The 17309-nt window shown below is 39.7% G+C and overlaps 1 protein-coding gene across 5 annotated transcripts in view; it reads left to right on the top strand.

Moving 5' to 3' along the window:
- LOC121326184 (RNA-binding Raly-like protein) overlaps positions 1-17309 on the top strand; it is a 52227-nt gene that overhangs the window by 23086 nt on the left and 11832 nt on the right. For 4 of the 5 annotated variants that reach the window (XR_005951432.1, XM_041269380.1, XM_041269379.1 and 1 more), the window contains exon 3: positions 14311-14361. The exons of the other annotated variant lie outside the window; for it this stretch is intronic. Coding sequence is in view for 3 of the 4 variants with exons in the window: in XM_041269380.1 (XP_041125314.1) it covers positions 14311-14361 (51 nt within the window). In the remaining variant the exon portion in view is untranslated. The remainder of the gene's footprint in view (positions 1-14310; positions 14362-17309) is intronic. 5 annotated transcript variants of the gene reach the window in all.

The raw sequence follows: 17309 nt of genomic DNA, 5'->3' as shown, positions 1-17309 counted from the left end.
GGCTTAGAAATGTTGACCACAGTTTTAGTGCTTCCGAAAGGGTTGGCTTGCTTAGAGATTAAACTGTGTTAGATGGTGTCAATGCTTGTGGGGTTTTTTTGTACTTGTTTTCTTTGTTTTCCAACTACTGGCTCCACTTGTACCCCATATAAAAGGATACCACTATAATTCTGCAGTTTTTACTATGGTTATATTTGGCGTTCTTTTTAACATGCTTAGCCATGCAGTACCTCTGTGCTTACCAATGCTTTGCCATGCTTTCACTATGCTTTTATTACCCTTTGCTTTTACTTTTGAACATCTTTTAACGGACTAAATTAACTGAGGTAAGATTTAGGAATGTATTTTGGTACCTACAGACCTACTTCTCTATTGCCCTAGGCATAGATGTCACTCCTGTAACCTTGCAGTAAAGAATCCCAACCCTATTCATTTACCTACAGTACTTTATTATATTATTATACCAATAGACTTGCAACCTAGTTGACTAAAAAGTCATCAAATTACCAAAAATAGTGTGTTTTTGACTAAAAAACTTGATAGTCTGCAGTCAAAATTTTGCATTGACCTTTGCACTCCCACTCGTGAGACAGAAGAATCGTCTGGACACAGAGACTAACCAGGCTGGGTTTCACTCCAGGGTTCTGAAGCTTGGTTGTTTACGGTGCTTAGGTACTGCAGGTTAATTGGCATGACAGCGGCAACAAATGTGCTCTTCAGATCCTCCTGATTGGTAAGAGGACTGCATAAGAAAAACTTTAACCTTTGACCTTACACTACATCTGCCTACAGCCCTCCAATACTTTAGTCTGATGCTTTTTAAATGTACAGATTAACTCTTGGGTGGCTCAGTATTCGAGGGCCAGAATTCTGAAGTAAAACCAAGAAAACTTTCAAACAGAAGAAACAGTGGCATCTAGTGGAGAAAGAAAATAATCTCTTTCTACAGTTAACTTCCTGTGCGTGTTGTTATAGCAAACGCAAACTATACAGAACATAATTTAATACTTTTATACTGTCATATTTTAAACAACATTTATAGCTGTTCAGCTTTTATTTGTTTATTTATTTATTTTGTATTCCTTTTTTTTTTGTTTGTTTTTTTTTAAATACCGCACCAAATATGATTTAGTTTTTATAATAATCCTTTATGGATTAATTTCTTGAATAATTTGATTAGGGTTGTTGAATCTGTTTGAGTGCAGAAATGAAAATGATCTTGACTGAATGAAGTTTTTTTTTTTTTGTTTTCTTGTTTGTTTCTCTTCTAGGGAATTATAATTGTAATTAGTTCTTATCCTGTCAGCACTGTTTTTGTGAATTGTCAAACAATGGCTTCTGTAAAAGGAGCAAGTCATTTGTGCACATTTAAAAAATGACTTAGAATTTTATAAAAACAATTTATTAATGTTCTGAAATGTTATTTCTATGTTAAACTGAAACGACACGCTTCACAATCCCGTCACAATCACATGAAGTGCGATTTAGCGGAATACAAGTCTGAGGTCGATTGTGACTTTCCTATTTGACTCGTCAAATATTTGGGGCAACCTGTACTAATGACTAGGCCAGACTCCCTCCCAGCTCCAAACACTAGACTACACTGCCTTCCCTCAGCTCTAACCAGTTCCTTCACTCCAGCCAATAGGCTGCACAATTGTCACTGTTTTCTCAGCTCGAACCACAAGGCCAAACTGCCTCCTTTCCAGTCCCTCTTCTCTAACCACAAGTCCACCCTGCCTCCCAGTTTACTAGATTCTAATGGAGAATTGAGGGGACTGCATGAGGGGCAGGCTGTCGGGGGCCCCTGCACTGTTGCCTGGGTGACGCTGACAGGACTTTATTGGGAAGCTGTCTGTGGAGTGGCCAGGCTCCCCAGGCAGGCAGGAAGGAAATTAGATTTTTCTCAAAGAAATGAAAAGTGTAGATTGAAGAGTAAATAATAGAATTCGGAGATCTGTAGCGCATGCACACCCGAGGAGGATATAAAAAAGCCATCTGTTCCAGCAATCCTTTTCTTCAATTAATGAGCCTCGTCTCTGTACTTTAACAAGCCTAAAACACTTCCCACTTTGCTGAATAAATCAAGTCAATGTGAAGAACCCCTTTCCTAATACACTATCTGCATCCTTTGTGTATACAGATATTTTCCGATATGAGTAAGTACATATCTCTGGTTTAGGGTTGTACCAGATATCTTTTTTTTTTTTTTAAAACACATCTTAACTCGTAAAACATTGTTCTTGGAATACGGCAAAAGTTAAATATATAAACGTTCTTAGGATTGTTTGTTAATATTTCTAAACATTTCTTCTTTCTCATAACAGTAATATTATCTTTGGAAGACCTATAGCCTTCTAAAGGAAATGATCTCAAATGAATATTTACGTATTATTACAAAAGCAGTCTGACATTCCTAAATCATATGTTAACATTTTGTGCTCAAGAATGTCAACAAATAATTTTAATAAGGGACAACAAGGCAGCAAATTGCCCCTGTTTCCCAAACCGTGAAAACGTCACTACGATACCAGTCCTACATATTTAGCTTTTGTGTTTTGTATCCCCCCTAAGGAATATATTTTCAGATACAGTAGTGCTCAGTTTTGACACGCTGTCTGCTTACTAATAAAAATGGAATTTGTTTTCAATGCTGTAACTTTGAATCGCTGTGGCTACAGTACATTCACATCATAATGTCCGGTATTTTAACTCTAACAAGTCATGTGAACAACGAAAGTGGCATTTTCAAACAGCTAATATTCATGTTTTGTTTTCTGTACTTTTAAAACATGTAGGGTATATATGAGAAATACTTTGCACAGAGAATTGTGAGGGTCTGGAATCAACTCCCCAGTAATGTTGTTGAAGCTGACACCCTGGGATCCTTCAAGAAGCTGCTTGATGAGATTTTGGGATCAATAAGGAACCAAACGAGCAAGATGGGCCGAATGGCCTCCTCTCGTTTGTAAACTTTCTTATGTGTTTTGCTTGGATTCTGTCATTGGATTTCAATGAATGCAAGATATGTTATTCAGTGCTAGATGTCTACAATGCTTGTTGCATAAGTTTTGCTAAACTATGTACCCGGGTTCGAACTTTTGGAGGACAGCCAGAAAAAGTCGCCTGCAGCGATCACACAGTGCATAAACGGTACACTGAGCTCCCTTGTCTGGCTGCACTGGTGTCTTGGCATCTTTCTGGCGTATCTTATACTGAGTAGCAAGCAAGCATTTGTAATTATAGTCACAGACTGAAAAAGCATTATTTATTTTTGCTTTGAAATCTGCAAAAAAAAAAAAAAAAAAAATGTCATGATTCAGCGTAAGTAATAATAAAAAAATGAGTTTCAGACAATTGGGTGTTTTAAAGTACCAAGAGCATAAAAAAACTATTCAAGAAAATACTTTATTTTTTATTTTGCTTGAACAGATTTAGACTACAAGCACTGTTTATTAAAGTCATTTTATATACTATTTCATGGTGTTTGCAATCATTATGAGTGGTTCTCCAGTACAAAGTTTTTATTTTTCTAAATCTGCCGTTTATTTGGGTTTTGACCTGCCTTAAATATTCCTGGAGAATCTGCACTGAGACAATGTGACTTTTCAACTCTGACATCCCCACATTCTCTCTGGGTGTGAACATGTGAAGTAGATGGGAATGGTAGAATGGAATTGTATCTTGTGCCAGTTTCTACATACCGGTATGCACACTTTCCTTTATATTGAATACTGTCTACTGCAGTTTAAGGCATTGCACTTTTTAAACATCAAAACACTGTGTATTGAATATGGTAATCTGTGTGCTGTATAGTCTGATTTATAGGTCAAAACATGTTTAATATTGCACATAAAACTTTAAACAGCCATTAAATATAAACTGTTGTATGCATTAGATAATCAATTGTATGACTGAAACGTTTGATGGATACTGAGTGTGACAAGTGAAGAAACTTGTTGAAATTGTGATTCTGCAGTCACTACCGATCCTGGGGGATGGAGAGCGGTCGTGGTGACAAGCCTCATGTTGAAACACATGGAGCCTGGGTGGACACTTGTGTTTACACTTGAGGACAAGATTTAATTATGGGGAGGTGGGAAGGAGGTGGGGGGCGGGGGGGATTTAATGGATCTTCTCTTAGTGGCTGATGAGTTAATAATACTTGTATCTTGACTACAGATCTTACTCTTTGGTCATCCTTTAACCTGATGGTTCGTGCTTCATGTCCAGCACTTGAGGGTTTAGATGCCAATTTGTTCTAACTGCTTTACTGTTAAGACATTTAACTATATATTTTCTATTTCCAACCAACCATTTTTTTAGTCCGTACTCATTTCCATGGAAAAGAGGGAATGGTTGATGTAGAGAATGTCGTTAGGTGGCTGATGTACATGGCTGTCATGTTCAGCTGACGAGTGGGTGAATGTGGCACTCTGGGTAAAGACCCTAATAATTATAGGCTACCGGTTAATCAGGAGAGTGACATGGGTGTGATTGAGGGTGGTATGATTGCATGTGGAAGATATAACTCAGGACAGGCACAGCATAGGACAGCCATAACACAGGGTAGTCAGCTGGCACAGGGCAGGTATAGCACAGTCAGCCAGCCATGACAGAATCAGGAATACCAGAGGGCAGATGCAGCGTTAGACAGCTATCACAGGACATGTACAGAACTAATTTAACTAGCCAAAGTTAATGTCAAAATTAGGAGCGTTTGATAAAATCTAAAGCGACATCTTTGCAGTAACCGAGAGCTATTGTGTGTGTGCGTGTTTCAGTGTGTTTGTGTGTGGGTGTGTGTGTGTGTATGTACGCATGTGTGTGTGCGAGAGGCAGCTTGTGTGTGTGCGTGTTTCAGTGTGTTTGTGTGTGGGTGTGTGTGTGTGTGTGTGTACGCATGTGTGTGTGCGAGAGGCAGCTTGTGTGTGTGCGTGTTTCAGTGTGTTTGTGTGTGGGTGTGTGTGTGTGTGTACGCATGTGTGTGTGCGAGAGGCAGCTTGTGTGTGTGCGTGTTTCAGTGTGTTTGTGTGTGGGTGTGTGTGTGTGTGTATGTACGCATGTGTGCGTGCGAGAGGCAGCTTGTGTGTGTGCGTGTTTCAGTGTGTTTGTGTGTGGGTGTGCGTGTGTATGTAAGCATGTGTGCGTGCGAGAGGCAGCTTGTGTGTGTGCGTGTTTCAGTGTGTTTGTGTGTGGGTGTGTGTGTGTGTATGTACGCATGTGTGCTTGCGTGTTTCAGTGTGTTTGTGTGTGGGTGTGTGTGTGTGTATGTACGCATGTGTGCTTGCGAGAGGCAGCAGTTGTAATTCAGCATTAATCTCACTCCCTACAATTTGAGAACAGCTGAAGTGGCAGGAAATCAAATTTCCAGCCCATTAACCCCCGTCACGGCGCGGCAATCCTGATTTATTACATCGCAACGGATTTTTGAGTGTGAACATTATCTCCGAATAAATCAATCTACCGGGCCGGGGGGAGGGGCGCAGGTGTTTTGTGTTCAGGGGAGCAAATTCATTTTGAGCCGGAGGTGAGAGGTGAGAGGACCCAGGATTACTCCAGACCTCTGGCTCCTGAAGCAGCTGGGTGCCCACTGACCTACCTGCCTCTCCCTGCTCAGCCCTTGAAGGCCACTTGCAAGCACTTTTATAGTGATTTTGAAAATAACTTCCAACATTTCACCTTCAAGCCCTCTGCTCAATCATATGAAAAATATACTACACTGGGAAAAATTGCAAAAGCCTTGCACACAAAGTGTAATAGCATTTCTTCAATATAAAAGTACTCTGAGTTTTCCACAAGTGCACTGAACTGAAATTGCATTAAATTGGTACTAAAAGCACAGTGGAGTTAGATGGCAGTTTACAATGACTATGGTCATCATCTCAAACTGCACCGGCAATGATTAACTGCAGTTAAACTGCAGTCTAGCATGAGACCACAAGCAGCCTGGGGTTGCGATGGAGACAGTAGCTTTTGTCTACCATCTTTCTTTTGGGTCTGGTGCTCCTATCTTTTGGGCATGGTCGCCCAAAGGTCAGGGCAGGTTATATAGTTGCAATAGAGTTTCTGAACCACATCCTGCAGTCTGCAAAACGTAGCTGTATGTCATGCCTTTGTAAGGAATTCTGCATAAAACAGCACTACAAGGCAGTGATGTCAGTGCATTTTGATCTGAGATTCTAGAAAACTGCTTTTCATTTCTGTCACATTTTATTCTTCGTTCGTAATATGATGGCGATGTAACAGTGTTGTAAAAGCACAATGGAAATACTTGTTTTAGCACTGATTGAGTTTACAAGAAAAAATACGTTTTTAGTAATAGTACCATTTTAGACGGTTGTATTTTTTATTTAAATGAGAAGGTTTGTTTTTTTCTTTTTTATATAAACAGTACTCCTTTTTTGTGTTATTATTACTGGTATTATTTCTCAACTGTACAGATTTTGAATATCCAGCTCTGTGTCAGTTACATTAAACTGGAAGATAGGCCCAATTAAAAATCTGTTTCATTAAGTGGGTTAAGCCTTTATATGCTTCTCACTGCTGGTACTACACCTGACAAGGACAACTCCAGGATTAACTACAGTACATTACTGTAGGAAATATGTACAGGGAAAATAATCCCAAACAGAAAAAGCAAGAAAAAAAACAGTATGTATCCATTAAATGGCTGTTAAACCAATTGAATGCCTGGGTGCCTGTAAACTCTATGGTTGTGTGCTATGTTAAACAGCCTATAATAAATACATGATGTGCTAACATTATAATACTCTATAAATTGCACTTTCCCAAGCTGGAGACAGAAAAATAATTGCAGTTAATGTCAATTGAATGTGGGTGGGGCAGATTAATTGAACTGAAATCATATTGCAACTGCATTTTACCGTATTTCTAGAATCTACATTTATAATACAGTATAATGGCACTTAATAAACATATTACTGATTGGGTGGTCTTTATAGTAGAATAGTACATGTGTTTTATCATTTTTCAGTTGCACAGACGGTGAATTTGCTATGGAGCACACGTCTAAACGTCAGCATGGCTTGGATCAGGTGAAAAGCAGGTCTCCTAGAATTGCTTGTGTGCAGTCTACAGAAAAATTAACACCCTGGTATTTAGAAAGAGATGTGTTTCTGGTTATCTATCAGTCGAGAAAACAATATAGCCCCGGTTACCTGAAAGAGAAGATGACTGCCAATGATACCTTTGGGATATTCGCTGAGCATTTTATGTCAAAGTTGCCGATAGGCCCCTCTGTGGAGTGACGTCCTCAGTCCCGCCTCCTGAGGAAATAAATAGCCTTCAGTTGCAGAGTTTCCAATTCAGGGGAAGTGGCGAGCCTGCTTCCAGTAATTAATTGCAAAGGAACTCCAGAAAAGCTTGTAGAAGAAGCTCTGAAAGAGTCAATCACAACTGGAAAAAAGGTTAGAGTTCTACTCACCTTACCTACCTGTCTGTGAAAGGCAAAAGAGACAGAGAACGTCACTCCACGGAGGGGCCTATCGGCAGCTTTGATATAAAATGCTCAGCGAATACCTGACAAGCGGATAAATCCCAAAAGAATCAGGCGGTCATCTTTTAATTGAAAGGGAACTCAAATTTAACTGGGCTGTGCTGGCAAGATAACATGGCTCTGTTTGTTTGCTTTTTATTTTTGAGGACTGCACAAAATTGTGTAATATATCGCTCACCTTTTAGATTTCCTGTTGTTTACATTGATAACACCTTCCATAATCGGATTAATTGGCAAAACCTGACAGCGAACAGGTTTCACAATGTTTCATGAAGAACCCCAGTCTGCACAAAGTAACAGATCCCACATTGGAGCATTGGAGCATTGACTGGGTGTAAATAGGCCGTTGGCTTGGTGGTGGGATCGTAGGACGCCCACTGACCTTTCTCCTGATTGTCATGGGGAGTTGCTTCAGTGAGGGAGCATAATTTGTATTTTTAAAGTGGGGTGAATGACTAACAAAAAGATGAAAACAGGAAGACTACAAATAACTCACATACACCAAACTCAACTCCATTTTATTAGTATAGGTGTTAGGGTAGTACGAGTCTTTATAAAACAACAAATCATTTAGCTCAGCCAAACCAGGTCATTCTCAGACAGGATGGGAGCCTGCAGGTTGAAAGCTATAGAATTCCAAGCGTCATGCCTGCTGCTCCCTTTGAGATCTACCACAGGCAAATCACTTATAATAAGTCGTGGTTAATGGATTGCCCTCCTAAAAGTGAAATTATGAAAAAAAAATAATTAGCCTTTAGTGACCCAGCTGTCCAATAGCGACAGCAATGAGGTATCAGCAAATCGCTTCTTTTTGCTGCTCGGTGGGGGTGGGGTGGTGGGGGGGGTTATCTGGTGACAAAATCATTTTCGCACAGGGCGGTATCCTGTACTGACAGAAGCCAGCATATAATAGAGGTAATTAGAATTTAAACCGGCAGCAGTTTTTACAGCAGAAGCTTGACATTCCCATTAACTCAGCTCTCAGATGTGTCGAGGTGCAATCAACATGGGGTACAAAGTGGTCCTTAATCACCTTCTAAGCCCTGGCGCTTTTGTCTCTGGTTGCAAAACCCAGCATCTGTGAAGTCCATGTGACTGAGAGAGAGGCAGGAATCAAACACATTTGGATGAAACAGTATTTCACTACAAATTCATTTTTTTATACTGCTCCCTCGACTTGCATTACAAAATATATATTAAATGTAGAGGTCAGAGAATTGACACATGGAAATGGTCTTACTAGACATGCCAGCCGTGAGAGCTTATTAGCTATTGATTGGAGCTTCAGTATTTCATGCTTAATCTGACAGTAATTCAGCATCATTATGAGGACAGTTCTGCCAAGTGTCTCCCACCTGCTGTGATTATCATTACAATGAGAGTTCATGTACAACATGAATTGAATATGACATTTTTGCTTCTTAGCTTTTGATGTTTATAAAGAAATATAAAGCTTGGTCTTAGTGTTAACAAATATAGGTTAAAAACATGTGTTACATATAAGGATTGTAATCTTTCTACAATCCATGTTGTATGCTTCTTATCCTACCTCCTCCTGTAGTCACATGACAGTATTGACTAAGATGCCAGGTCAGCCTTTGCAAAGCCTCCACAAGTTCCTTTCCATCACAAAGAGGATTCTTCACAAGCTTATAGAAGCAGGACTCAATTGGCTTTGTTCTCACCAAGGTTTAGACAATTCTTCCAGAAAGCTTGACTTCATAGTTACCAAATTCCCATTGGATTTGCCAGTTTCCTCCAGCTCTATGTTTTTATTGGTCGCACTTTTTATTGATCATCCATAACTTCAAAATGCATAATTAGAATTCTGAAGTGAAACTCATAAAAAACTAAGTAAAGTTGACAAACTTTATAATTTATTTGCCATTAGTCGTACTAAGGAAAGTTCTTGTTGGAGGATAGTATCGACCATTTACATCTTGTCTAGCTTCAGTGGAAATAATCATACGGCGAAACAGTTCAGAAACTTTATTGATTTAAGTGGATTTCTATTGGTCAGTTTTGACTGGTACTGCAAACCATGAAGTGTCTCTTTACAGTGCTGTCATGTATCTGTGTTGTTTTTTGTATTGATTATTGTCAGTGACATTTTCCAGTGTGTTTTGTGCGTCTCTCTGTCACCCCAACCTAAAGATTAAGAGAATCACAATCAAAAACTCGAAACCATTCAAACTGTCCAAGCACCTGGCATGGGAGGCCTCGTTGACAGAACTGGAGTTCTCACTTCTTTGTAGATTGAAGATTATAGACTAATGTATATAAAATATGTGAGCTTTTGATACCACCTTGATCTCGTCCTTTCAATGAACCCATGATCACGGGTGCATTTTATCTCAGACAGAATTTATTCACACAACAATTCAATTCAGCCAGCTCCAAAGTATAACATCAGTGTCAGCTGTTGAATAGCTTGTATGTGCCTGTAACAGGGCGGGCAGCCCTGTGCAGTGTTTATTATTAGAACGGGGTCTCCCCCTCCACCCCTCTATCGTGCTATTTTGTATTTTGTGTTTGTATTGTGTTTGTATTTCCTATATGTAAAAATAAGCCGTGTTATTGTTTAAAAAATTTTAAAAAACCTTATGCAGAAGGTGGCCATCTCCTGAAATAAGTGATTAATTTGTTGCTAATTGGGAGATGGTCACCTGCATAAAAGTCTGCAGCACTCTCCCCTCAAGGTGGGGTGTTCGAGAGGCGGAACGAGAGCGAGGAGAGATTAAATTAAAAACTAAATCATATAGAAACAGTGAAGGCGATTGCCCAGCCTGACCTATTTGTGTTCGTAATTTATGTTGTTTAAATCCTTTATTTTGCTCTGTGAACAAGTGTTTTTTTTGTTTAAATATTTATTTTATTTTTGTTTAATAAACAGCTCACCACGCGTCTCTTTTTCAACTGCAGTAGTTACCTGTGTGTGTTCTTCCTCATTCTGGCCTGACGTCACCACTCGGCGTCATCCTGTCACAGTGCCACTATTGTTATACACCATCTTCAGAGCTGGCACAGAAAGAACAGCATTTTCAAGACATTTCTGCTTTTTCTCTCTAATTCCTTTGAGCTTTGGTAAATACCTGCATCCATTCCACTGTCTGAGGACAGGGCTGAGCAGTTCACAGTTTCTTGCCCTGTTTCTTGACAGTTAACAATGTATTTTACCCCTTGCAAGTCCTCTGTGCAGATCATCCATCACTTTATTGAAACACATATCTTGTGGACTAGATTCATCTCCATCATTGTCATCTCCATTATTACCATGCATCTTTAGGAACCGTGCTTAGCATTTTAGATGGTATTTTCTCTCTGCAGCAATCAGGCAGTTTATTCCAGCTCTCTTGAATTTTATTGAGCTGTCTCGCAGTGCAACTTAAACCATTTGATCAGAGACTTGGAGAGCTTGCTCACTGAATTCTTTATCCCCGGGAATGTCTTCTGGATAAAAGATATATTTCCTCCAGTCAGCTGATCTTCTTGAAGAATGACAGTTATTGATTACCTCCATGGTGTGAGGAAGTTGTTGGTGTTTTACCTTTCTCAGAGCTTTGTTGTTTGACGTGGTTTGTGTTTGTAAAGTTATCATAGTTATCACGTCAGATTCCTCAAGTGATTGCAAGTGTTCCAGTACATGGTTCAGTACATTGCAAGAGTTCGAAAAACTTTTTTCTTACCTCTTATGTTCTATATGATTTAATATATTATCACAAAGAATGCTTAAAAAAAAAAACTTTATTTTATTAAAGGCGTCATCCTACAAGAAAGACAGACAAACTCCCTACCTATCTTTTTGCTGTCAAAGCTTAAGCTTATTAAAATAACACGGTGAACAGTGGTGCAAGTGAAGATCTCTGGCTAACCTGTGATATACAAGCACCTCCAAAATTATTGGCACCCTTGATAAAGATGAGCAAAAAAGGCTGTATAAAATAAGCAACACAGGTAATGAGATATATTGTAATTTTCCAACATGTGGAATATATTGTACTTTATTAATGATTCAAGGGAATCAACCAAAATTACATGTTTCTCAAATTATAAAGTTATTTACAAACAAATTAAGTGACACAATTATTGGCACCCTTGTTTTCAGTACTTTGTGCACCCTCCCCACAGGTTTTCAATGGAATTCAAGTCCGGAGACTGAGATGGCCGTTGCAAAGTGTTGATTTTGTGGTCAATTAACCATTTCTTTGTGGATTTTGATGCGTGCCTGGAGTCATTGTCTTGCTGGAAAATCCAGTTTCAGCCTCCTGGCAGAGGCAACCAGGTTTTTGGGTAAAATGTCCTGGTACTTGGTAGCGTTCATGATGCCGTTGACCTTAACAAGGGCCCCAGGACCAGTGGAAACAAAACAGCCCCATAACATCAAAGATGCACCACCATTTTTTACAGTAGGTATGAGGTTCTTTTCTGCATACACATCCTTCTTTTGACCCACATGGCCAAAGAGCTCTATTTTTGTCTTGTCTGACAAAATCCAATCCCAGTGCCAATGCCGTTTAGTAAACTCCAGGCACTTACATTTGTTGGCTGCTCTCAACAAACTTTTTTTTGGCAACCCTTCCAAATAGGCTGTTGGCATGGAGGTGGCATCTAGTTATAGATTTGGAGACTTGGTGACCCCAAGATGCAACCAAGTTCTGTAATTCTCCAACTGTGGCCCTTGGATTCTTCTTTGCCTCCTGAACCATCTTCCTCACTGTGCATGGGGGCAAGATGCACTTGCGTCCTCTACCAGGCAGATTTACCACTGTTCCACTGGTTTTAAACTTCTTAATTATTGCCCTAATAGTGGTAAGTGGTATATTTAGGTTTTTAGATATTTTTTTGTACCCATTGCCTGATTTTATGAAGGTTTTGTGTCTTTTCATTTGTGAGTTCTTTACCTTTCCCCATGGTGATGGATGACACATGGATTTTACGTGTGTGTTACCTTATTTTTATACCCCAGTGAAACAAGAAGCCATGGAAGGCCACAATACTGTTCCTTAAGACTGAGATGTACTTAAAAAAGTAGATTGTTAATGCAGATTTAATGTTTTTTTGAGAAAAAAAAATATTACTTGTTAAAAATAAACGTTTTCTCTGAGCAATTGTATTAGAATAAAAAAATGTAGTTTTCCCATGATTTTGATCATAAAATATAGCACATTACCGGTGTTTATTTTATACAGCCTTTTTTGCTCATCTTTATCAAAGGTGCCAATAATTTTGGAGGTGCCTGTAAGTCAAGTTTAGACAACAGAGTGTCATTGGCCAAACTGTAAACATAGTTGCTGTATACCAGGAGCTTCAATTAAGAAGTAATTATTCAGCAGTTGATATGCCGCAGTGAATTTCATGGCATGTTTACTAAACACATCACCCCCAAGGCAATCGCATGATCACTGCTGCTGAAACCCACTTGCTCGATTATTGCATCCTGCTGTGTAAATAACCGTACAAAATAATCAGTGCCTGAAGTGATAGAAACCAGACAGCCTGCATCACAAACTGAGCATTAGGCAAAAGGGCATGGGAACAGGACTTTCCCATCGTTCTCCAAGATGAGGCCTTCCATGGCGTTTAGGGGTTTGCCCACTTTCATACCATCATGTGACCAAAAACGTTTTATACCGTGCTCCCTATTTAAAACGCTATAGTCAGGAGCCACACCTTGAAGCCGTATAATGAGAAAGAATGTGCTTGTGGAATGGCATCTGAGGCCTGTTTCCACGGTATAAAGGCACTTATAAAGGGGGGGGGCACTGTACTGTACTAAAATGTGCTTTAGATATTGTCTTAGGAAAGTCGTGACATTTTAAACCTCTTTATGTGGGGCAAAATTGTGTTGTAATTTTAAATAGCATAACAAAAAAGAGACAACAAATAATAACTCACAGTTTAAAGTTTTGTGACAGTGTCCATCATTTTGATCTATAATTTCTGCAGACCAGGTTGGGACTTGAAACAAATCAACAAGCTTCTTACTGGGCGCCCAGCAGTTAGATGGAATCCCAGACATGTTTTCCAGCGTTAATTTAACAGGTTACTTTACAGCAAAGATATTCTGAATGGACTTTAAACCATCAGTACGATTGTCTGATTGGCAGGTGGTGTTCAGGTCAGGATTGAGGTGACAGAGCTGTGAGGGGAAACTCTTCTGGTCACTGTTGATTGGTACCATGCCTGATTGTAGCCAGTGGCATCGACCGCATTTCATGAGCACTAAATTTACAAGACAAAACAGGTTAAAAAACACACCTGGGGCCATAATATTAAGTTGTTTGTGTGAACAGCAGGGAGAAGAGATCTTTGTCAATCATTAAACAATAGGCTATAGCTCGGTGACAAGCAGGCAAGGCGGTGTTGCAATTTAAAAGAGCCTCAGGTGACTTCTACAGCCTTGCCATTGTCTTGAGTTTATGGGGCTTTGGAACTTTTTTTTTTTTAATGTCTTCAATCTCAGCAGTTGAAGCATACTCTTATTTCCCATACGTTTTGCCTGGTATATAAACGGAATATTCCCTGGATGCTGTGTTTATTTCTCTCATGAGGATGGCCATAAACAACCACTTTGTGGGCTTCTTGTTCATTCAGCCATAATTATTCGTGGAATTACTACAGCACTCTGTTAAACAATGCAGTATGTATTGGGATTGTGGCTAAACAGGTAGAGGTGATGACTGAAATCAGAAATTCTACCCTCTCTGTCCTCTGCAGGCTCTCAGTGAGTACCCCCCCCCCCCTTCCCACTTCCCACTTCCCTGCTGACTTCACCGTGTTCCTTTCCACAGGAGCAGTTTTGACCTGGACTACGACTGTTACCAGGATGACTTTTATGACAGGTATGTCACCTCTGTGCTCTATCACATCTTAGTTGCTTGTAATCAGGAAACAGGGGAGCTAAGATGTATCTTCCTGAGGGTTCCTGAAATGCCGGGCTGTCCACTGACTGTCCCCTCCTCCCCCTCCAGGACTATCAACCTTTCACCACTGTATATGAACCAGCTGCAACAGGAACAAGCTTCCCTTCAGAAACAGATACTATATGTTCCTATGCTTAGAAATAAATAAACAGCAGGCTGTGTATTAACTGTGCTGCACTAGAATAGCAATGTACAACTCCCTATGAACTTGCTAACAGCAGTCTGTTAATAAAGTATAACAACACTATGTATCTACATTCTTCATGTGCCACACTACGGATTTAGAATGTTTAAACTGCTGCTTCCTGTTTAACTTATTATTATTCTTGAGCTTTTCTCATTGACAGGAAGTTATATATTTTGTATAGTAGTTCCTGAGTATGATTACATTGTTCTGTTCTATAATAAGGTAAAGTAAATGTAGCTAACAAAATAGTTGCCTGCCACACGTGTCCGTTCATTGTATTCAAATGCACTTCCTGGGTCATTTTGCGTGGAGACTGTACCCACCCCTTCCTGTCAGTAACCAACAAGCTGCTTCCCCTAATGACAGACCAGCTTTGCAGCCAATGAATGCTTTGACTTCGAAGACACTGCTGGGATGAAATGACCTAGGAAGTAAATCAGTAACAGACTTCTTGGAAAGCAAGACAACAAAACTGAAAACTTTCTTTAACCTAGTGTAGTACCAGTTGTCATGATTTTGGTATATGGGTTTTTTTCAAAACTGCACACTTCAAATCAACGTAGTAAATAAAAGTACACAACACTTCAAATTGTTTTTTTTTTAACTACAAGCACTTTGTGTTGGGCAAACCTGCTCAGTTTTGCCTTGCAGTCCTCTTGCCCCAGTTGCATGAGATGACATGTTCCCATGCAATGAGAGACCCTGCAGATGATGTATTAACAGTCTGTATAATATTGAACAAATTGTGTAGTTATTTATTTAAATACCAATGTCCACATTTGCATATACACTAGCTGCACTGAACAAAAATATCTATTTTCATTGTTCAATACACGGACTTAACACAATTTATATGGTTAGGAAAACAACTTCCTTCATCCTCACAATCACTTAATTGTGTGCTTCGTGCATGTAGTGAATATCAATACATGGAAACTACAGTGTAACCTTGGGTAGTAAATGTACCTGCAATTTGATGTGTATCCAAATGTTCTGCCCATACTTAATTGTGTGTTATGTTAATAGTGACTTTTTTCCCAACCTCCATATGGCTTGCTTGCTTGCTACTAAATGTTGTTAATTCAACTGTCTGTCTCACTGAGTGACTCTGTGTCTAACCCCAGGGTACAATTGCGAAACAGGATTTCAAATGCTTTTAAATGGGTTACAAAAAGCCTATAAAGCGTGAACATCTGATTTTTCAAATAGCTTAGCCTCTTGAGGGCTGCATTTCAGGTACTGTAGTATTATGGTTAGAGTCTTAGTGGGACTGGGAGTGGTTAGAGATGGGTAGCTTGGAAGCAGTGTGGTTTAGTGGTGATGAGAGCTGAGGGACTGGGAGGCAGTGTGGCTTAGTGTTTAGAGCTGTGGGACAGACAGACAGTTTGGTCTAGTGTTTGTGGCTGAACAACTGGGAGAATGTGTAACTTAGTGGTTAGAGTTGAGGGACTGGGAGGCAGTGTGGTCTAGTAGTTAGAGCTGAGGAAAAAGGGAGGGCGGTCACAAGTTGAGACAAGGAGTGACCTCGTGGTTAGAGCAGAGGGAGTAGGAGGAGTTGTGGCCTACAAAATCTTTATGTTCAATTTCTTCCTCCTGTACAAACTGCCCTCTGTCTTCTTTCATTAATAATTAGTTAGCCACGGCCTGTGACTGTGAAACAGAGATTGAAAGTGACATGAGTTATTTATAGCACACTATCTTAATTGGAGCTGATACAAAGTGTGGTATTGGTATCTTTAATTTAAAGGAGTTTGTACATGAACCCAGTTCTCTCCCCATACTGAGCACTCAATACAGTGCAACAATTACAGTACAGAACACTTCTGAAGGCAAAGAATTACAAATCACATCACAGTTGGCTGTGAATTTATTTATTTATTTTTTTAAACACAAATTATAAATCTCACAATGTGTGACCCTTTCTTTCATTGTGGAGCTTTTAAAGAAACACTTAGCTAACATTTATTTTTAAAACACGGTGCCTGGTACAAGACATCAACACTGTAATGAAATCTCTATTTTCAAGCCATGCTTTTAGAGAGGATGCCCAATGAACCTACAGTGTTCCTGAGCTGTGTGGTGAATTGCTGTGGTGAGGGAACATTTTAAATTGTGGAGGAAATCAGGGGTAAAAAATAAATAAATGCATCGAAACAAAGACCATGAACCTTAACAAGCACTTGCTTGTTGTTTTGCAGCTTTAAAAGCAGTCGGGCCTGCACGTGAGGAGGGCCTCTAAGCCTGACTTCGGACTGTTGATTATTGAAGGAAGTTCAGACCAATCCCTCAGCTGCTGCAGACCTAAACACGGAAACATGCTAATGTTCCACCCTTCTACAGCAGCTTCTCATCTTCAATCACTGTACAGCTGAAATCTCATAATACTTTTGAGCACTGTCATTCTTCAGATTAATCAGAGTCGGATCACTTGATCTGCCCCCCCCCCCCCCCCCCCCCCCATGTCCAAGGGGCTGATGTAAAAAATTATTGAGCAGCACAGTGTCACACGCTTGAATAACAGAAGCGCTCATCCTGCAAAGCACTTGCAGTCTTTGAAAATCCTACTGACAGAATGGGAATGGGCATTTCAAAACTACATTCAAAAGCTGTCGCTAAGGAAGCTGCTACACTTTGTCATAAAAAACAAGTTTTCAAAACTGTAAAGAATTATGTAACTGGG

Source organism: Polyodon spathula, chromosome 13 (genome assembly GCF_017654505.1).
Source record: "Polyodon spathula isolate WHYD16114869_AA chromosome 13, ASM1765450v1, whole genome shotgun sequence".
Lineage (NCBI taxonomy): Eukaryota > Metazoa > Chordata > Actinopteri > Acipenseriformes > Polyodontidae > Polyodon > Polyodon spathula.
Note: the sequence above shows the minus strand (reverse complement) of the source record. Positions and strands in the feature narration are given on the sequence as shown.